A 23,314-nucleotide genomic window follows, 5' to 3' on the forward strand; every position below is an offset into this window, starting at 1 on the left:
GGAGATCTAACCAGCTATTCAACAACAGGGCCATTGTGCTGTATCCTGTTGAGATCTAACGACACTGAACGCCTTCGCAGAAATACACCTTGAGCGAAAGCCTGAAGTATCTAATATTATTCTGATCTTTGAAGCGGAAACGACTCCTGTCCTGGTTGAAAATTAGTAAGTGGATGAAGAGGAAGTCTAAGATCATCACAGGGAGCAATGAAACAAGATGTGATCCCAATTTTCTGGCAATACACATGAACAGAGTATACAAACAAAGAAATAGAGTGGGCCAGTAAATCAGAATGCCTTATAATGGAGGATTTTAACTTTCCAGATATCAACTGGAACATGTGGGTTGGTCACTTGCACACTAGCAAGACTTTTATGGATTTATTGGATGACTGTTTTCTACAGCAACATATTCGAGAGAGAACCATAGGGAGTAATACTCTTGATCTGATTATAAGCAGTGATTATTCATGCATTAAGAATTTGCAGATAAAGGAACCACTGGGTGACAGCAATCACAATGTACTGATGTGGGAATTACTTAAAGATTACCATCAAGGCGAAAGGGAAGGGCTTTTTCTTTCGTAAAGGTGACTACAGAGGTCTCAGACAGTTTTTAAATTCTGTACAGTGGGATCAACTGATGATGTTACCAACGTTGAATTCTATATAGGAAGCCTTCAGGGACTTAATTTTGGAGGCTACTAGGCTTTTCATTCCAACTAAGAAATACTGTTCAAAGTTTAGGCCTAAATGGATGTCAGATGAACTAATGAGGCTCGTGGCAGAGAAAAAAAAATATATGGGATGCATATAAAGTATCAGATGACACAAAAGCCTATGGCAGATATAAAGTAGTCTGTGATCAAGTCACAAAGTCATAGGCAAAGGCAGATTACGAGAACTCCTTGGCAAAGAATTCAAACAAAAATGGCAAAGAGTTCTTTACTTATGTAAACTCTAGAAGGAAAGGGATGAATCAGATTGGACTAGTTAGCATAGATGGGTTGACTATTGATGATCATGCTCAGGTAGCTGATAAACTGAATGAGTATTTTGCTTCTACATTCACACATAAGGAGTTATTCAATGAGGGGAGCACCAGAAGTTTATTAAACTCTGCTGGAAGCTAAGTGATTTTATAATAACTGACAGCAAAGTGGAGAAGAAATTGTTGAATTTAAACATAAAAACAGGCAACTGGATAGATCCCATCCTGGGGTGGATGGGATCTATCCAGTTATATTAAAGGAGGCAGCAAAGGAAGTAAGCAAACCCTTAGCCATAATTATAAGAGTTCCTCGGACCTGGGGGAGGTCCCCATGGACTGGAGAAGTGCAAATGTATCACCAATTCACAAAGGGGGTTCAAAAGGTGACACAAATAACTATAGACCTGTTAGTTTAACTTGTGTTCTGGGAAAATAATGGAATCACAGATTAAAGAAGCACTGCAGGATCATCTAGACAAGACTGCAGTAATAGTTAAGATGAAGCATGGGTTTGTTAAAGGGAGGTCTTGTGTGACCAATTTGATTGGATACTATTATTTGGGCACAAAGGAACTGAATGCCAAAAATAATTTCGGTATCATATACTTGGATTTCAGAAAAGCTTTTGATACTGTTGCACATGGAAGACTGCTATACAAATTGGAGAGATATGACATTAAGGGTAAGTTGCTACAATGGATAAAGGGATGGTTGAGTGGGAGACGACAGATAGTGGTAATCAGTAGACACTGCGCTTCGTGAACAAATGTTATTAGTGCAGTTCCCCAGGGTTCAGTGTTGGGCCCATTGTTGTTTTGTATATTTATCACTGATATTGATGAAGGTATATCAGGTTTAAAGTGGAAAGTGAAAAAGACCTGTGGGTAATTGTGCAGTCGAATATGAAGTTCGCTGAGAAGTGCAGACTGGCTGCCAGGGCAGGTCACAGAATCTTGTCAATGATATATAGGAATTTTGCTAGCAGGGACAGGGAGATGATTATCCTGTTATACAAGGCAATGGTCAGGCCACACCTGAGCACTGTGTATATTTATCACTGATAGATATCTACATCCTACCTAAAATGAGGTCCGGAGCCCTCATTTTAGGTAGGATGTAGAGTTGCTAGAACGAGTACAAAGAAGGGCAACAAGATGGTGAAGGGAACAAAGTGGTGCTCTTACCAAGAAATGCTTAAGTTCTGCAAATTGCAGCGCTTGGAGAGTAGGCACCTGTGAGGTGATCTGATTGAGGTGCATAAGGCCTTGAATGGCTTGAGCAAGCTGAAGACTGATGGGATTCTTCCTCTTGCTCAAATTAAGAACTTGAGGGGCATAGATTCAAACTGAGGAAAGTCAGCTGTAGAACAGATGTGTGGAAATTTGCCTGTAGCCAGCAGGTAGTTGATTGGTTTGACAGACTTCCATCTTTTGTTGTGGAAGTTGATAGCCTAAATAAATTTAAGGCTGAGCTGAACAGACATTTGGAACGAATGAAGGGGTGAAATCGGAGGGTTTTTTTTTTTTTTTTTTTGGCTGATGCTGCATAAGCTCGCTTTCTTGCATAGTATGCTAATGCTAAATAGAAGTCTGTTTGACGTAAATTGAACCTAAAAAGACTTGTTTTATCGATCCATGTCCTGTCAACAAGTAAGGCATGCATATATGTACATAGAACCACAACTGAACAAGTTTATCCAGAGAAATTAAACTTCCGGTATAAATTTTCTCATTGTTGCACCAATGGGAGCTATATCCCATCAGGACTGCCAGATATTAACTAACTCCTTCCACAGTCTCCTTCTTTCTCTTTCTCTTTTAGTTTCATCTTGAAAGTAAATGGTTATTCTGAAAAATTCAGTCTGTATAAAAATCCTCCATAAATAACCTGCAAGACTAAAGGTAATGTTCCAGCCAGTACCCACAGAGCATGCATCGAGACTGTCCTGCAAGCATTAATTACAGATCATAAGATGGTTCTCTGCAAGGAGGCGAGTTTAGAATTGAAGTGATTGAGCAGTGCCCTGTGAAACCATGCACCGGCAGCATATGTGATCAGAGGGAGAGAAAACTGCATTATAACAGGTCCTTAAAAGTTTTTCTAGAGAGACCCCATTCAACATGGGGCAACCTAACAATTACACCATTAAATCTATGTATTTCAGATGATGTCTTTACAGACATTTCATCAGATATGTCTTCACGACAACGAGTGGGGACATTGTGGCTTCACCCGGAAAACGCATTTCAACAGGCTTTGAAACACCTGTACATAGAAAGCAGCATTGACTCTCTCCCCTTCAGGTACAGATTCCTAGCAAATCTATACCTGAAAGGTTAGTCTGTGTCTCTCCACACCAAACTTAACAGGGTTTGTACAAGTATAAACAAGAATTATCTTGATGATAAATAAGCTCATACACCAACCATTAATTAAAATAGCTCTTTACTGTGACTGGAATTTACAAATTAAAATAGCTCTTTACTGTGACTGGAATTTACAAATTAAAATAGCTCTTTACTGTGACTGGAATTTACAAATTAAAATAGCTCTTTACTGTGACTGGAATTTACAAATTAAAATAACATACTTACAATAAAATTTAATGTATAAAATAAAACTGCTAAGATACACTATATAAAGATTAAAACTGTAATAAAATCATTGTAATAAAATTACCTAAAATAAACTGGATTAAAAGCAATAAAACCTGCAGCTTTCAGAAGCATAAGCTTCCTTCCTCAACAGTAATAGATCTTCTGGCAACAATTCCTCATATATAACAGGCAACGGTATTTCACCACGTGGTTCTATCGGCGCATGGTCAGAACTGGAAGCGGAAATAGCTCGGGAGCATGCAAAGCAAAACTGTTCATCTGTACTTAGGTATGGATGAACACAGCGGTGAAGCAGCCAGAGTAGAACATAAGAAAAGAAAACAAAAGGAAGGAAAAAAAGCACGTTATTGTATTGTAAAAACTGATATGTATTTCATAACCAAGGCTATGAAATACATATCATACCAAGGCTATGATATGTATTTCATAGCCTTGGTTATTATAGTTGACTTTATTGGTGCCGATCTCTTCACCACTTCTAGTATTTTGCCTTTGTCCTTTATTATTGTATTCACCATGGACAATGACAAATCTAAATTCCACACGATACTTGTTAATGTTTGACCATTTTCATACATTCTTATTATTTTAATTTTCTGATCCAAATCGATCACTTTCCTTTTCTTGGTAGATTTACTAGTACTACTGTCACTTATTCTCTTAGTAGGCACCATGATAACGGTCAAAATGAAATTTTTTGTAAAGAACTTCACAAGGTTAAGGTGGAAACACACTATCACCTCACACTAGCTCATATTTTACTAAAGCACATTCTGGAGGTCACTACCAGAAAACAATAAAGACAATTTGCAGCTTCCAGTTTATTGGGCTTTTCTGTTAGTGCAATCTAATTATAAATGGCAATAAACTCGATCTTACTGCATTTGAGATAATACCGATAGCTGGAATTCAGTGGGTTTTTACATTATTATGGGGAAATGTGTGTCCCCATTCACTGAAATCTTCGTCATATTAAAAAAATATAAATAAATTTTCTTCATTCCTAATTTTTAAACTTGTTACTCTGTATCTCACTTGTGCATGCCATGTTCATCATTATCAGGGTGGCCAACCGTCTCGATATAACCAGGATTGTCCCGATTTAGAACTCAAGTCCCGCTTCACAATAATACCAACATTTGTCCTGATAAGCGAAGAAAAAACTTAATTTATTGATTTTACGTATTTTTAATCAATTCTTATTGGAATCTAATGGATGTGTTAAAAATTAATTCTAATAACATGAGAAAAATTAGAATTAAAAAATCTTTTTCCTATTTGTTGTTTTAAATTCAATCATCACTGGGTAATGAAGAAAAGAAAATGAGTGTTTATAAAAAAAATTGGTGCAATCTTTCTCAAAATTTCCGGAGGCAAATAATTTATCTTAAATTGTAAGCTCCATATTAAGCATTTCACATTCAAATGCTTCATCAGAAAGAGGTTTCTGCTTAATGAAAACTGCTTGGCAGAAAAAGAGAAACCATCTATTATTAGAAAATTTAGAAGCTGAACAATCTGAAAGAAAACTATAACGTGTCCTGTTCAGAATTTAAAAAATTTTTAAAATCTTTGGAAGGAGAAGAAATTTTAAAACTAGTGAAATCTAAAGAAAAATATATAAAGTAAAATTAGTCTTCCTTGCTATTTTTAAAATAACTGTTATAAATAATATTATAGTTTATATAGAACAAATACATATTAACAACAATCATATAACAAATAAATACTACAACTGACTGATTAATAAAAAAATGTATTTTAATTGTAATTTTATATTTTTCTTTTACTTTTTAAAGGAAAAAATGCTATACTACACATTTCCTTTCAAATTGTCCCACTTACTAATTTTCAAAACTATTTTCAAAAAATTTCAAAATTACCCAGATCGTTAATGATTGCTTTTTTTTTATGTTTTAAATTTTACAATCCTAAAAAATAAAAAATAATAAAAAAATTGAATTTAAAAAAATGTACTTAAGTCTGAAGTCGGGGACTTACTGTACGCACTTCAACCCCCACCTTAAACAACAGGGGGGGTGAAGATATGATTTCTGGTAACACCACTGTTTGGATGTATATAAAAATATTCAATTGTGGGTTTTTAATCTTTCTTTTCATTTTTCTGACTCTGATAGTGTTTTAAATAAAAAATAATAACAAAAATAATAATAATAAATTTTATTTTTGTCTGTCTCTTTGAAAGGTACTCTCATTTTCAAAAAAATTAAAGAAATCTTCATATTGACTTCCCTCATACATCCAGAGTTATAACTAGACTTCCAAAGTATGAAATTTGGCTGTGAGCGATTTGCTGCTTTCCCCCTTCCAGAAAAAGTGAAAACTAGCCAAAACTGAAACTAATGAATTTTACAATTTGTGCAAATACTGAATATTTTGCCACTTCATCCCTAGTTCATAAAATGCAATGGGAACAGAAGATAAATTTAAAACAAACTGATTTACATTTTCTTATCAAATTCACTTTATACCTTGGGCACCGATCACTTCTGTCCTGCTACAAATTTGACCGAAAGAGAATAATAATTTACAATTCACACTGATTTTGTATTTGCCAGTTAGTCCTAAATTTTAGTTAATTAGTATTCAATCATTAAAAATATCACTTTATTCAGAATTTTTATTTTGTTTTTGCTTCAACATAGTAGGCCCACGTTTAAAATTCTGTATGCATTTAATTGTGTTATCTACAGTCCAGGCTTGCTGGGAAAATGGATGTTGCATTTAGGAGTTTGTTTGCAGCTTTGTAACTTGGATTATCCAAATTCTTGTTCACAACAATAAACTGTATTTGCCTGCTTGTCAATAAGTAACAATGACATGAACATTAAATTTTATTAGAGTTTAATCATCTAATAAAAAATAATAAAAAATTAATCATTAAACATTGATTACTTAATATATAAATAAAATTAATAAACATTGAATTGAATGATAATTATATTTAGGCTGATTAACAAAACTAATTATAACAAATAAAAAACTTGTTTCAATCAATAGAAAGCTTATGTCCCACAAACCTCATAAAATGCAATGGGAATAGAAGACAAAACATAATGATTTACACTCTCTTATCACATACACTTTATACCTTGGGCACCAATCACTTCACGGAACCAAAAATTAACTATTAATAGCCTTTAGAAAAGCAGTTATTGCAAGAAGTTTGAATTAACTAAATGTGTGTGTGTGTGTATATATATATATATATATATATATATTTTTTTTTTTTTGTGATGGTTTTACTAATACTTTTAAAAATAAATTCACTTTATTTCTAGGTCTGTATTCTGAAAGTCATGGTTTTGTCCAAAATGAGATGTACGACCAAGAAAAGGATGAATTCTTTCTCATGTATCCTCATCCAAATGCCACTCATGCCCACTGGTGGACAAAAGCCGAGCCAATTTGGGTCACAGCAGAGAAACATAAAATCCCTACTGGAATGTACTGGTGGATGGGATGCCAAGTGAAGATAAATGATGTTCTTCCTAAAGAATGCACTGAACACAGATATGGACCGAGAGATAAAAAAGAAACAGAAAAATTCATAAAAATGTTCAGTGATATTTTGAAAAAGTTTCGGGATGATCAACTTGGCCTTGCACTACTTTACTATGGTTCAGTAGATTACACAGGTAACTGAAATATTACTAATTATTCGTGTTGTTAATTAGTAAGAAGAAAGTGTGCAAATACATATTCATATCTTTAAGAATTCAGCTTTAGTTTAATCAGTTTCACTCTGGTGGTTCTGTTTGAAAATTAATACATGACATAAGAATGTGCTTTAGTGCCAATGAAATCATATTTTGTTTGCTATGCAACTGTATTGTTACATCTCCAAACAGGCCTACGAGGTTGGGAAAATTCATGTTGAAAAATTATACTTCACACCAACCAGAAATTGTAAGTTTTACTGCAAACTAAAATACATGAATAAGATAAAACTGGTAAAAACAGATGTATTTACAATAAATATGAAATGACGGTTAAAATATGACTAAAATGGAAGTTAAAATAATAATAAAATATAACAGTAATAAAAGCACTAAAAACTGTAGCTTTCGGAAATGACAGACTCCTTTCTCAACAGTATGCTTCTGCTGTACGACAACATCCTTAACTAGCAGGCTCACGGCACTCGTCACATGGTTCCACGGGAATATGGTTGGAATTTCCCACCTGCGCACTGGAACCGGAAATGGCTCGGGAGCGCACCAATAAAAACCAATCATCTCGTTCAAGAATGACACCTTCAAGGAGGGGATGCAAACGGACACCGCTATCCCTGTTGATGGTGTTACCGCTAGCCACCCTGATGCACAGGGTCTCAAGCCATTTACAGTCACAGAACCCATGAGTCCGGTCAGTGATGACCGCAGCTTCAGGAGAGATCTGGTGCTGCTTCTCCCAAAAATGCTCCGCACAGCAGACTTCGCATAATTTGCAGTTCTTATAGCACTCATGTGCTCACCCAGACATTCTTTGAGTCATCGCCCCGTCTCACCAACATAACAAACCCCACAATCCGGGCACTCAATTTCATATACCACCCCACTGCTAACTTCTATTGATATGGGGTCTTTAACTTGTGATATCACTGTGATATCAATGGGTTCCCCCATTAGCGCTATTGTGGCTAATTTAGCCATGGAAGAATTGGAAGTTTGGATCTTTGACGGTTTGGAATTTCCCATATGTAAATGGAAAAGATGAAGTTTAACATTGACAAATGTAAAGTACTACATATGGGAAACAGCAACCCCAGAGCAACATATCAACTCTGTGGTACTACACTGACAGTGGTAGATGGGCTGCAAGAGTAGCTCATGGTGTCTTATCAATGATATACAGGAACTTTTCTAGCAGGGATAGGGAGGTGATTATTCCCTTGTATAAGGCAATGGTCAGGCCGCACCTTGAGTACTGTATACAGGTCTGGAGGCCTCATTTCAAGAAGGATGTAGAGCTGTTGGAACAAGTACAGAGAAGGACAACAAGGTTAGTGAACGGAACGAAGGATTGCTCTTACGAAGAAAAGCTTAAGTTTTGCAAATTACAGTGTCTGGACACTAGGCACCGGCGAGGTGATTTGATAGAAGTGTACAAAGCCTTGAATGGTTTGAGCATGCTCAATGCTGATGGGATACTGCCTCTTGCTCAGAATAATCACATAAGAGGGCATAAATTCAAATTGAGGAAAGACAGATGTAGGAGAGATGTGCGGAAATTTGCCTTTAGCCAGTGGGTAGTTGGTTGGTGGAACAGACTTCAATCCCTTGTTGTGGAAGTTGATAGCCTAAATAAATTTAGAGCTCAGCTGGACAGGTATTTTGAACGAACGGAGGGGTGAAGTGGAAGGGTTTTTTTTTTTTTTTCGCTGATGCTGCATAAGCTTGCTTTCTTGCATCATATGCCTCTACTAATGCTAATGCTAATGCTAAAGATATGTGGATGATACTTTTACCATCATACAGAAGGGGAAGGAAGATCAAATACTTAATGTGCTTAACAGCTTCTCCCCTTTCATTCAATTTACCTCGGAGGTGGAGGCAGAGGGATCCCTCCCGTTTCTTGATGTGTTGGTGATCAGAGAAGGTTGTAGGCTTAAGACTCTAATGTTTTCAGGAAACCCATGTGCCGGGGACAATATACCCATTATAGCTCGGCACAAACCAGCCAACACAAGAACAGTGTAGTTAAGGCCCTAATAGATAGGGCTTGGTCCCACTGCAGTACCCCCGAGGATAAAGAGAGAGAAATTATTAGAGGCACAGCAGACCTCAAGAAATGTGGCTATTCCCAGAGGATTTTGTATAAATTCATTAGAGGGATAGAGTCCACGCGTAGTGAGTCACCTGCCCCTGTAATCATCACATACATTCCTTACTATCCGGGCCTTAATGAACGCATCTTTTCTTGGGGGGAGACAAAGACTAATAGATTAACAGTAGCCACTGGCAGAGGTGAAAGAGATTCTTGAACTGCTTCTACTGGAATGAGCAGAAGCCTGAAAAACATGATGCAGGATATTTCAGAGACTGCTGGGAGTCATTGCGGTACAAGTAAACACATGGGTTGTGTTAGGGTAGCTAAGAATAGAAACAGGTGCATGCATACTGGCGTGTACACCAATGCTAGGAGTTTAGTAAATAAATTTGACGAATTTGAGGCATTGCTCAAAACATCAAAGGCAGATATTGTTGGGATTTCAGAGACGTGGTGTCACACAGATATAAGGAATGCAGAACTGGAATTTGGGGAGTACAACCTCTACAGGATAGGAAGGGAGGAGGCGTTATGCTATTAGTTAAGAAACAAATAAAATCCAAGGAAGTGAAGCCAGTCGACATCGCTGGACAATGCAATGTCAACTCAGTTTGGTGTGACATAAGCATTGGGAGATCAAAATTGATGAGTATAATAAGAAACTGTGATGAGTATAATAAGAAACTGTACGGTTTCTTATTATACTCATCATAGAATGGGCCAGTAAATCAGAGAGTCATATAATGGGGGATTTTAATTTCCGAGATATTGACTGGAATTTGGGGGCTGGTCGCTCACACACTAGCAAGGCTTTTGTGGATTTATTGGATGATTGTTTTCTACATCAGCATGTTCGGGAGGCAACTAGAGGGAGTAATACTCTTGATTTGATTATCAGTAGTGATTCTTCATACATTAAGAATCTGCAGAAAAATGAACCACTAGGTGGCAGTGATCACAGTGTGCTGAAGTGGGATTTACTCAAAGAGGTAACTACCATAGGGGTAAAGGGAAGGGTTATTGCTTTCGAAAAGGCGACTACAATGGACTGAGACAGTATTTAAATTCTATACAGTGGGACCAACTGATGACATTACCAACACCAAATTCAAAATGGTAAGTATTCAAAGAACTTATCTTCGAAGCTACTAGGCTTTACATACCAATGAAGAAATATTGTTCAAGGTTTAGGCCTAAATGGATGTCAGATGAACTAATGAGACATATGGCAGAGAAGAAAAATGCATGGGATACATACAAATTAACAAGTGACACAGAAGCCTATGATAGATACAAGTTGATCTGTAACCAAGTTACAAAGGAGGTTAGGCAGGCAAAGGCAGATTATGAGAAATCTTTGGCAAGGGATGCAAAGAAAAACAGCAAAGAGTTCTTTACTTATGTAAACTCTAGAAGGAAGGGGATGAATCAGATTGGTCCACTTGATATCGATGGGTCAACTGTTGATGATCCTGCTCAGGTAGCTAACAAACTAAATGAATATTCTGCATCGACATTCACACATGAGGAGTTATTCAGCGAGGGGAATGACAGAGGTGTATTCAACTCTGGCAGTAAGCTAGAGAATCTTGTAATAACTGAGAGTAAAGTGGAGGAGAAATTGTTGAAGATAAACACAAGAAAGGCACCTGGGGTGGATGGGATCTATAAACAGACTTCCACATCAGTGGTCCAGTGTTGATGCTGATGTGCCCATGCAAGGCATAGTTTCTTATGTCTTGCAATCAGCATAGGTACCCATGATGGCCATCGACTGCCATAGCCTATACAAGCTAATGTCTGGTGCACAGTCCATGTGGATATTGGTCTTGCTATTCCTCTGTTGTAATGGATGGTTAGATAGATCATGGTGCTATGTCATGAGATGAGACACACAAAGCTCACTAGGAGCATTGCACACATGTGGCTGATGGCTACTTGTTCAACCACTGTTAAACCAACCACAGTAGACTTGTGCCACCATGAAATGCAGCACTAAACCATGTTTGCTGCTGTTGAGATAATACTGTTTTCCTCTTTCCTGTTTCTTCTTTTCCTGAGAGAGTGTTTTGCTCTCATTTCTTCTTCTACTTTCTTTTCTCCTACTTTATCCTCCCTATTCATTATTTACTATAACCGGGATTCCACTTGTTGGAATCCCACTAAGTGTAATTTAGATAGTTCCTGGAGCGCCTCCACGTGGCTAGGGACGGGAGTCGGGACGCAGGTAGCTTGCTCCCTGCCTCCCGGCTGCTAAGACTCCAGGGCCGGCAAACAACAACCATCACAACACACATATATACTTACACACACACACACTTACACACACTTGCCGGCTATAAATAACCTACAGATGCTACAGCGGTATATAGGGGTAACCCTGGAGGCCGCAATCAATACAAGAATACCTTGTCCCTTGTCCCTTGTTGAGATACTGTCACTTGTATATCCTGCCCTCACAACCATGTTCGAAATTGGAAATATCTCAAACACTGTCTCATTCTTCCTTGCAGCCACTACTTAAACTGATTAGTATGTGTGCAAACTACAATCTTATATCTGCTGCTCCCAACTAGCCTTCTCTGGTCTGTGATGATGCTAGAGAAGGCTCCCAACTAGCCTTCTCTAGCATCATCACAGACCAGTCCATTCCTACACAAGGGGACATTGCTAATGCAAAGCCAACTGAGCATAAATAATTTTGCAAAAATGTTATAAAATTATATTTATTACTAGTAGATTTTTTGCAAACTATATTTCTTGTGTAATCTTCTAGAACAATTTTGTAAATATATTTCCTTTTTTCAAACAAATCGCTGAAACTCACTGCCAGGTCAGTACTCTGGTCCCGGTTCATATGACAGATTTTATGCCATCAAAGATATAGATGGAGCTCTCCTTGACCTTCAAAAAGAGATAGCTGATAAAGATATGGAAGACGAAGTATGACATATATTATTTTATTATATATTATTTCTCATAAGACATATTATTTCTCAATAATCAAAATAAAAAGTCAATCTTTGAGTTTTCTTATAGCGGTAATCCTTATTTGTAACTTAAGGAACAACAACATCAGTGTTTTATCACAACTTCAATAAATTACAAATGATGCTTCTTGGTACACTTGGTAACAGCAGTGCACGCCAGACTGCACATTTGTATCAAGAAGCATTTCCTTCAATAAAGGAAATGCTTCTTGGTACAAACGTGCAGTATTGAGTGCACTGCTGTTGGCTTTACCATACATGGTGCATGTCTGCATACTCTTCGTTGCTGTAACCTCTTTCCATGTTGACTATCCTTTGACAAGTACTAGTATGCCTGCTACATCTCAGAGCATTGAGAAAGGAGAAAAAGAGAGAGAATGAGCATAACCTAAACAAACAAGCCGGTGGTGGATCCCAACTACACTGGTATGCAAAACTTAAGGACCAATCAGGTTTTCATAGCTTCTCATAGGAGTGGCTTGGATATGGGAAAAGCATGCCAAAGGAATCTCGTGAGGAACAGAAATGATGAAGGAAACAACACCAACACAACAACGGAACCAAAACGGTACAGAAGGACTTTATTCAAAAATGGCAACATAGCAATGACTGCCATGATACAGATGCATCACTGCCAAAAATGGAACAAAGGGAAGAGCTGTTCCTCAGTAGGAGATATGGCCACTCCTAATGTTGATGCAGGCTTTGCACCACCTGCCCATACTTAGAACAATGTTGTTGAAAAGTTCTTGGGGTAACATTGTCCATTCCTCTGTCAGTGCCATCTTCAGCTGAACATGTCAGTGAACATTTTATTGTGGGTGTGGACGTGCCGCTAGGCTTCTTCCCAGAGCATCCCATACATGTTCGATGGAATTTAGATCAGAGGGAATGGGCAAGCCAATCCATATGAACAATGTCCTCACTTTCATAAAGCATATCCATAGCTGTTTGGGGTGTGGCATTATCATCCACACCCCATAGCTGTTTGGGGTGTGGCGTTATCATCCATAAACACGAACTCGAGGCCAATGGCACCTCAGAACAGATGCACATGGGGAAGGATTATGTCACTACAGTAGCATGCACCAGTTACAGTACCACCTTCCAGTATCTGGAGTTGTGTACATCCATCCAAGATAATACCTCCCCAGACAAGAACACCTTGACTGCCATATTGATCCCTTTCAGTGATGTTTGCGGGGCGATACCATGTGCCAACTTCTCGCCAAATCAGCTGACATCCAGAATCACTGCTGAGACTGAATCTACTCTCATCAGTAAAGAGTACCTTACCCCATTGCACTGCTGTCCAGTCCTTGTGTTTGATGCACCACTGTAAACAGTGTCTCTGATGGGCAGGTGTTAAAGGGACACAGAGTACTTGCTGTCGGGCAAACAGTCCAACTTTGTGGAGTCACCTGGCCACAGTAAACCGTGATATCCTGCATCCTATGTAGCTGGTTTGCAATGGATCCCGCTGTCTGGTGTCGGTCCCTCTTGACCTGTGGGAGTATATAGTGGTCATCATTGGGCATTGTTTTTCATGGATGATCACCACTGGTCCTTCGAACAGCTGTACCTGTTGTTCTGAAGGCCGACCACACACGAGACGATGCTATGGGTAATACTGAACTCTTCAGCCACACTTCTACCTTCCTCGAGCTTCCCAATTATTCGACCCAGGTAAAGTCATCCAGATATTGTCTACTGGCCATTTCGTTGTCTGTAGCACTGTATGAAACCAATCGAACATCTATAACAATCGTGCTCACCATTTGGTAATTTGCACTTATAATGCTGAATTGCTGCTTTTATCTGTTTATGTGATCCCTCTCATCATGATTAAAATTTTTGAATGTGCACCAGCTTTCTAATGAACAGCCACAGTTATGCAAATTGCTGCAGGCTGTTTCATTTGATTTTGTGGTTGTAACCTTTAGAAATAGTGTTGGTCCTTAAGTTTTGCACATTGGTGTAGAAATGTGCAATATCTCGAAAAGATTCACTTAAGGACTTGTTGACTAGGCTTTTTTTGCATACTGTAGTCTGTACAGTTCACCTTTAAATTATTAACCATCACTTTTGAAACGCCCTGTATAATAATACAATATTATTATTATAATATTGTATTATAATACAAAGTTCAAGTTAAATACTGAACTTTATCCATAATCCATGAACTTAGTTCCAAAATCATGCTTTTGATAATCCATTTGGACAACTTCCTATCAATGAATTCTGTTTGGGACTAGCAGATTTTAACTTCCATATAGAAACTCACTTTGCTTTTGAGAATTCACAATGGAAAGGCAGCCGGCAGCCAAACTAAATCTGCAGTTTACCAAATTTATTCATAAAATCATACATCTTTTGCTATGAGTGTGTTAAATATTTGAAGTTGTCACACTTCATTTGATCATAGCAGCATACAAATAACTTTGACAGTACATGTAAACTTCACTAATGCTTTCCCCCCCCCTTAGGTTTTGTCAATCTGTTTTCAAGCTCAACACTTATTGCTGTTGTTGTTGTTGTTGTTTTGGTTTTTAGGAGCATTAGCAACTAAGGCCATATTGCTCGGGGATATGCGGTGATCATTCCTGACCTTTCCGCATCCTCCATATTTGGTGGTGACGGGCTCGAACCCCGGTCTAATCAAGAAGCGTGTGCTATGCACTGCTGCTCCTTCCCACCTGGCTACGGAGGCGCACACTTATTGCCTCTGCATTTCTTTCTCATTGCTCTTTCATAATTGTGATTGACAAGAAAGGTGGCCTTTATTAATTTATCGACTGGGGAGGATGATGTTATTGCCTCTGCACTTGTTTCTCATTGCTCTTTCATAATTGTGACTGACAAGAAAGGTGGACTTCATTAATTTATTGACAGGAGAGGATGACGTTTTGGCTTTTATTTCTAGATGCTATCAGCAAGGCAAGTTAGGAGTTGAAAATATATAATTTGTTGTCTTTTAAAATAAATCTTTAATTGTATTAATTTTTAATAAACTTTAAGTTCTTTTATTAATCTTTCTTGCTTTCTAAATTGAAGGAGAGTATTACCCTTCAGCTGTATCATAAGTGTTGCACTGTAAGGTTGGAAAAACCTGCAGAATAAAATTTTCTTTTATTTTTTTATTTATTTATTTATTATTATTTTTTTTTTATGGCTAACTGAACAATTATGGTAAAGTATTCTCAGATGTTTACATGGCCATATTCACTAACACAATTAAGAAAAATTCACAAAATTTTTAAAAATTCCAATTTAAGTATTTTTAACTACACGTATTTGTTTTGCTAAAAGAAAAAAATGGAGATAAACAACGTGTTTACAAAAAGACTGAGGAAACTCTACAGTACCAACTCTGGTGTGACAGTGAAATGGAGAAAGGGTGAAATTGAGTCAAAAACAGACAGATTCTCCACCGTAAATCTGGAGGGTTGGCAGATTTGCTCTTTTTACCTTTTTTTTTTTCTTTCTGATCTCTCTCTCTCCCCTCCCCCACTTCTTTCTTACTTTTTTTTTTTTAAGAAAATAGTAATCACTCCAATTGAAAAACTAGTTATATTGGGAAGACTGTTCAAAGACAAAGGCGTGCTGTGCTGTTTCCAGCATAATCCCTACTAGAGATTTATATTTATTCATTTATATTTTTTTTGTATTGAAATATCTCAGAGCGATCAATACTTTTAATAAATATTAACAAAACCTTTTACCATGTTTTAAGTAGGATTAAGTAGGATTAGCCTTGCACAGTAGTTAGTGGTTTCAGAGATGCTAAGAGTTATAGTCATTATTAATTTTTGTCCCTAAGATACATAACTGAATTTCTTTTCTAAACAGGGCTTTTTTTTTCCTCTCTCTCTCTCTCTCTCTCTCTCTCTCTCTCTCATTAGGTGAACATTGTTGTTGTGTCTGACCATGGTATGTCAAAATCCGGACCGAATACTGTCATTTATATTGACCTAGAAAAATATTCTCCTGACATCAAATACATGCTTGGTGAAGGATCTCTGTCCATGATTCTTCCCAAAGAAGGCAAGCTGGAGAGAGTATGTATCCATACTTAAATTAAATTCTATGGAATTTTTTGTTCAAAATTGTGCATATTAAATAAAACATTTGTGACTTTACTATTTTTATCTTAAGTATAGGCATTAGTAAGTTTTTATGTGACTCAATAACACATCATCAGTTGTTAATTTAAATTAATAATTATTTAGAAAACCCTCTATCCCCTGCATGCGTTCACAGCAGTATAGCAGTTTTTCCACTTTTTGCTCGTTTGGAGAGGTCTGGGTTCTTGTCCCATCTGGAGGAACTCCTTAAAGGCTTCTTTAATCAAAGTAACAGCTGGCTGATCTCAGGAAGGAACTGGGACTATCCCTGTGAGGTATTTCAGGTTTTTCAGTCAGCATAACATGCAAATCGGCCCATGAACACACACACACACACTTGTACAGACTGCACAACAGTGCAATGTGGTCTAAGTCACCCATGAGCCACAAACCCTATAACTCCTTTGCACATGGTAAGTTACTTGTATACTAGAAAGACCAGCAATGGATACGTACCTGTTATGGACAATATAAGTACACCACGATAAAAGTCCATCATTACGATTAGGCCTATAACTATACATTCATTACACAAATGTTATTAATGTAACCTCAGTTTAATAATGTTAAGTGGTTAATTCTAATTCTTGATATTAAATGTTAAAACAATTTTTCTTTATATATTTCTATTTTATTTTATGGTACTAGTAGTTTCTGTTTATTCTTCTGAAAGCAAGGTTAGTTGGCTCTAACGTGTTGATACCAGGCCTGGTTCTGATTTCCCTGAATATTGTTCTTTTTTATTTGATTTATTTTAATATTTCATTATTTAGCTAATGGGAGAAAGACGTTCACAAGACATGTCTCCTCTTTTTTCACTGAGTTATAGATTCTCTATTGTTTGCCTTATGGCTGGAAGTGCAAGTTATGAATGCTTGGCTCTCTGAAAACACGCAGTAATTAAATGAGGTTATTGTAAGTTACTCAAATTCAAACACAATGATAGCAGGTAGTTCCCCTTTAGTCCTCAGAACAGACTGCATTCATCATGGCATGGACTCGAGGTGTCAAAAGCATACCACAGGAATGCTGGTCCATATTGATCCAATTTCTTCCCACAGTTGTTGTAAATTGGATGGTTGTGGATCTCTTTGACAAAGAGCTTGTTTAACTAAAACTTGTTATCAGACATCCCACATGTCTGATGACAAGGAAGACCACTGCAGTAAGCTGAATTTACTTGCATGTTGTTAAAACTGGTTCTGTACATTGCTAGCCTTGTGACATGGTGCAGAATCCAATCACAGATGGATACAATGCAGTTATAAAGGAATACACCTGGTCAGAAAAAATTTCCAAATATCCTGTGACATCCAAATGTTGTTGCACTGCACTGATTTCACCTGGAAGGATGGGTCCATGGACTCATGCTGATTTTGCCATATCATGGTCCTCCCATTAGCATGAAATAGCAGAAGGTGGCATTCATCAGATGAAGCAACATTTTTCCAATCTTTCACTGCCCAGTATTGGTGTTCTGGAGGCAACTGTAACCACACCTTCTTGTTTTTGCCAACAGGAGTGGAACCCATTTTGGTCATCAAGATGCAGCAGTTCGCTGTTCCATTGTTTTGCAATTATTACACTTGAAATTCTGCTTCAGATGCAGGGCATCTATCCATCACATCATATTTTTGGCTACAGAAGTGTTTGTTTGAACATGCACCACTGCATCCATCCTCTGTTGTAGAACCTGCCAAACAGAAATTGACAGTTGTACCACTTTTTCTTGGAATTCCACGAGAACTTGTCATTTGCCCAAAGTCGATTAATTGATTTGAGCACTCATCAATCCCACACAAAAGTATAAATAACTTCTTAGATTTAAATATTTTTGTACTGATTGTTGCATACAGCACAAACCTCCACAGTCCTAATGAAAGTGGCCAACTTCATACTTACATACGTACATGTTAGCATATCAACCATTATAAAATTATATTTCATTAGTTTCGTAACTATACTTTTATAATATACTTATAACTTTATTTTTAACATAGTCCAGAGCAATATACAGAAAAACAAAACTGATAATGTAATTTACGGATTAATCATAAATACTTTTCTTTCTCAAATTGCATTTTCTAGCAAAAAGAGAGAAAATGTTACACAAAAATTATCTACACTCCTTAGAAAAGTAACAGACCACACAGAAAATGTGGTGCAACTTGTGCAGCTTGTGATGAAGCGGGACAAAATTTGGTATAGTGGCATACCATAGAATATTGATAAAATGAGAAGACAGTGAGAAACTTTAGACAAGTATAACGGACATTCATAGGGATTGTATATAAATAATAAAAAAAAGGGTAATATGTATACAACCACATTATGGAAGTCAATACAAGATGCTCGAAAATATCATCACAAGATATCAGAACAGTGGATGATCCCCAAAAGGCTAAACAGGCCTAACAGCGATGAACCATGCTCAATATTAGTATTAGTTGAGGAATATGATGCAAGAAAGGAACCTTAAACAGCATCAGCCAAAAAAAACAAGCTCCCATTTCACCCCTCCTGTCCAGCTCAGCCTTAAATTTATTTAGGCTATCAACTTCCACAACAAAGGATGGAAGTCTGTTCCACCAACTAGCTACCGCTGGCTAAAGGCAAACTTCAGCACATCTATCCTACATCTGTCTTTCCTCAATTTGAATTTCTGCCCTCTCAGGTGATTATTCTGAGCAAGAGGAAGAATCCCATCAGCATTGAGCATGCTCAAACCATTCAGGGCTTTATACATCTCAATAAGATCACCTCGCAGGTGTCTAGTCTCCAGACACTGTAATTTGCAAAACTTAAGCCTTTCTTTGTAAGAGCAACCCTTTGTTCCATTCAGTAATCTTGTTGCCCTTCTCTGTACTCATTCCAACAGCTCTACATCCTTCTTAAAATGAGGCCTGTATATAGTACTCAAGGTATGGCCTGACCATTGCCTTATACAAGGGGATAATCCCTGCTAGAAAAATTCCTGTATATATCATTGACAAGACACCATAAGCTACTCTTGCAAACCGTCTCCACTGCTCAGCAAATTTCATATCTGCTTGCACCATTACCCCCAGGTCCTTTTCGTTCTCTACCACTGTCAGTGTAGTACCACAGAGTTGATACGTTACTCTGGGGTTACTGCTTTCATATGTAGTACTTTACATATGACCAGCTTTACATCTGTCAATGTTAAACTTCATTTGGCACTCTGAGACCATCTGCTCAACTTTTCTAGATCCTGTTGCAGCAGTACACTGTCATTAGTGTCCTTAACAACCCTGCCAACCTTTGCATCATCTGCAAACTTGTACATTAACCTTGATATACCATCATCAATACCATTTTATAAATACAGAAAACAACAATGGACCTAATGCTGAACCCTGAGGAACTCCACTAATAACATTAGTCCATAATGAGCAGTGTCCATTGATTACCACTCTCTGTCTTCTCACACTCAACCATCATTTTATCCATAGCAGCAACTTGCCTCCAATGCCACACTGCTCCAATTTATTCAGTAGTCTTCCATGTGCAACAGTATCAAAAGCCTTTCTAAGATCCAAATTTATGATATCAAAGTTATTCCCTGCATCCCACATCCTTTGTGACCACATCATAATATCCAATCAAATTAGTCAGACAAGACTTCCCCTTAACAAACCCATGCTCTGTCCGAGCTATAACTGAACAGTGCCTCCATTAATTTTCCTGGAACAGAAGTTAAACTAACAGGTCTATAATTACTTGTCGCCTTTAACCTCCTTTGTGAATTGGGAGATCATATTTGCACATCTCCAGTCCATGGGTACCTTCTTTCAGTCCAAAGAAGCTCTAATAATTATGGCTAAGGGTTTGCTTACTTCCTTTGCTTCCTCCTTTAATATAACTGGATAGATCCCATCCACCTTGGATGCCTTTTTATGTTTATCTTCAACAATTTCTCCTCCACTTTACTCTCAGTAATTACAAAATCATCTGGCTCACTGCCAGAGTTCAATTCACCTCTGGCATTCCCCTCCCTGAATAACTTCTCATATGATAGTGTAGACGTAAAATACTCATTTAGTTTGTTAGCCACCAGAGCAAGATCATCAACAGTTGAACCATCAATATCCAGTAGACCAATCTGATTCATCCCTTTCCTTCTAGAGTTTACATAGGTAAAGAACTCTTTGCTGTTTTTCTTTGCATCCTTTGCCAAAGATTTCTCGTAATCTGCCTTCACCTGCCTAACCTCTTTTGTATCTTGGTTACAGACCAGCTTATATCTATCATAGGCTTCTGTGTCACTTGTTAATTTGTATGTATCCCATGCATTTTTCTTCTCTGCCATATGTCTCATTAGTTCATCTGACATCCATTTAGGCCTAAACCTTGAACAATATTTCTTAGTTTGTATGTAAAGCCTAGTAGCTTCCAAGATAAATTCTTTGAATGCTTCCCATTTTGAATTTGCTGTTGGTAACATCATCAGTTGGTCCCACTGTATAGAATTTTAATACTGTCTCAGACCACTGTAATCGTCTTTAAGAAAGCAAAAACCCTTCCCTTTACCCCTGATAAATGGTAGTTACCTCTTTGAGTAAATCCCACTTCAGCACACTGTGATCACTACCACATAGTGGTTCCTTTATCTGCAGATTCTTAATGAATGAAGAATCACTACTGATAATCAGATCAAGAGTATTACTCCCTCTAGTTGCCTTCTGAACATGGTGATTCAGAAAACAATCATCCAATAAATCCACAAAAGCCCTGTTAGTGTGCGAGTGACCAACCCACAAATTCCAGTCAATATCTGGGAATTTAAAATCCCTCATTATAAGACTCTCTGATTTACTGGCCCACTCCATTATTGACAATATGTATATCATTGATAAGACTCCATAACCTGCTCTAGCAGTCTGTCTACACTGTTCAGAGAACTTCATATCTGACTAAACAGTTACCCCCAGGTTTTTTTTATTCTCCACTTCTTCAAGAGAAATGTAATAGTTATGTTTCTCTTGAGTTACTGCTACTCATATCAAAGTAGTACTTTGCATTTATCGATGTTAAACTCCAGTTGCCACTTCTCAGACCATCTGCCTAACTTTTCTAGATCCTGTTGCACTAGCATGCTATCATTAACAACCCTGCCAACCTTTGTGTCATCTGCAAATTTGGACATTAAGCCCGATATACTTTCATCAATATAATTGATAAATATAGAAAACAACAATGCGCCCAACACCGAACTATGGGGGACTCCACTAATAACATTAGTCTACATAGAGCAGTACCCACTGATTACCACTCTCTGTCTTCTCCCACTCAACCATCCCTTTGTATAGCAGTCTTTCATGTGCAATAGTATCAAAAAGCTTTCCTGAAATCCAAGTACAGTACATGATATCAAAATTATTTTTTGTATCCAGTTCTTTTGTGACCACATCGTAGTATCCAATCAAATTGGTCAAACTAGACTTCCCCTTAACAAACCCATGTTCCATCAGAACTATTACTGCTATCTTGTCTAGATGATCCTTCATTACTGCTTGAACCAGTCGATCCATTATTTTCCCTGGAACAGAAGTTAAAATAACAGCTGTGTAATTACTCCTGTCAACCTTTGATTCACTTTGTGAATTGGGGATACATTTGCATATATCCAGTCAGTGGGGATCTCACCTGAATCTAAGGATACTCTCATAATTATAGCTAAGGGTTTGCTTACTTCCCTCACTGCCTCCTTCAATATAACTCGATAGATTCCATTCACTCCAGGTGCCTTTTTCATATTTAACTTGAACAATTTCTCTTCCACTTTGCTCTCAGTTATTACAAAATCATTTAGCTCCCTGTCAGAGTTTAGTAAACTTCTCTCCACCACTTTCTTAAAGAATTCCTCAAGTGTGAATGTAGATGCAAAATACTCTTTCTGTTTGTCAGCTATATGAGTAGGATCATCAACAGTTGAACCATCGATATCAAGTGGACCAACCTGATTCAACCCCTTCCTTCTAGAGTTTACATAAGTCTACGTAGTCTTTGTTGTCTTTGAAGAAGTCTTTATTGTTTTTCTTTGCCAAAGATTTCTCGTAATCAACCTTCGCTTGCCTAACCTCCTTTGTGACTTGATTACAGACTAGCTCATATCTACTATAGGCTTGTGTGTCATCTGATAATTTTAATGCAACCCATGCATTTTATTTCTCTGCCACAAGCGACTCATTAATTCATCTGACATCCATTTAGGCCTAAATCTTGAACAGTATTTCTTAGTTGGTATGAAAAGCCTAGTAGCTTCCAAGGTTAATTCCTTGAAGGCTTCCCATTTAGAATTCCAGGTTCTTAACATCATCAGTTGATCCCGCTGTATAGAATTTAAAAACTGTCTGAGACCACAGCAGTCACCTTTTCGAAAGCAAAAACTCTTCCCTTTACCCTTGATGGTAGATACATCTTTAAGTAAATCCCACATCAGTACACTGTGATCACTGTCACCTATTGGTTCCTTTATCTGCAAATTCTTAATGCATGAATAATCACTGCTGATAATCATATCAAGATTATTAATCCCTCTGGTTGCCCCTCGAACATGTTGCTGTAGAAATCAATCATCCAATAAATCTACAAAAGCCTTGCTAGCGTAGGAGTGACCAACTCACAAGTTCCAGTCAATATCTGGAAAGTTAAAATCCCTATTACAAGACATTCTGATTTACTGGCCCACTCAATTTCTCTGCACAACTGTTCATTGTACCCATCAATCCTATAATTAGGCCTATAACACTCTCCTACTCTTATTTTCCCTTTCCT

General features: G+C 37.5%; 1 protein-coding gene across 3 annotated transcripts in view; it reads left to right on the forward strand.

The window, feature by feature from the left end:
- Nucleotides 1–23,314, forward strand: part of LOC150091765 (glycerophosphocholine cholinephosphodiesterase ENPP6-like) — a 108,179-nt gene that overhangs the window by 50,768 nt on the left and 34,097 nt on the right. For 2 of the 3 annotated variants that reach the window (XM_090376815.1, XM_090376830.1), the window contains 3 exons: nucleotides 6,912–7,268; nucleotides 12,236–12,345; nucleotides 16,295–16,450. In XM_090376815.1, the coding sequence (XP_090232941.1) occupies nucleotides 6,912–7,268; nucleotides 12,236–12,345; nucleotides 16,295–16,450 (623 nt within the window). The remainder of the gene's footprint in view (nucleotides 1–6,911; nucleotides 7,269–12,235; nucleotides 12,346–16,294; nucleotides 16,451–23,314) is intronic. The other variant, XM_090376822.1, reaches the window with a different exon arrangement.

This window comes from Mastigoproctus giganteus, chromosome 1, assembly GCF_048544385.1.
Source record: "Mastigoproctus giganteus isolate SK-2022 chromosome 1, ASM4854438v1, whole genome shotgun sequence".
Classification (NCBI taxonomy): domain Eukaryota; kingdom Metazoa; phylum Arthropoda; class Arachnida; order Uropygi; family Thelyphonidae; genus Mastigoproctus; species Mastigoproctus giganteus.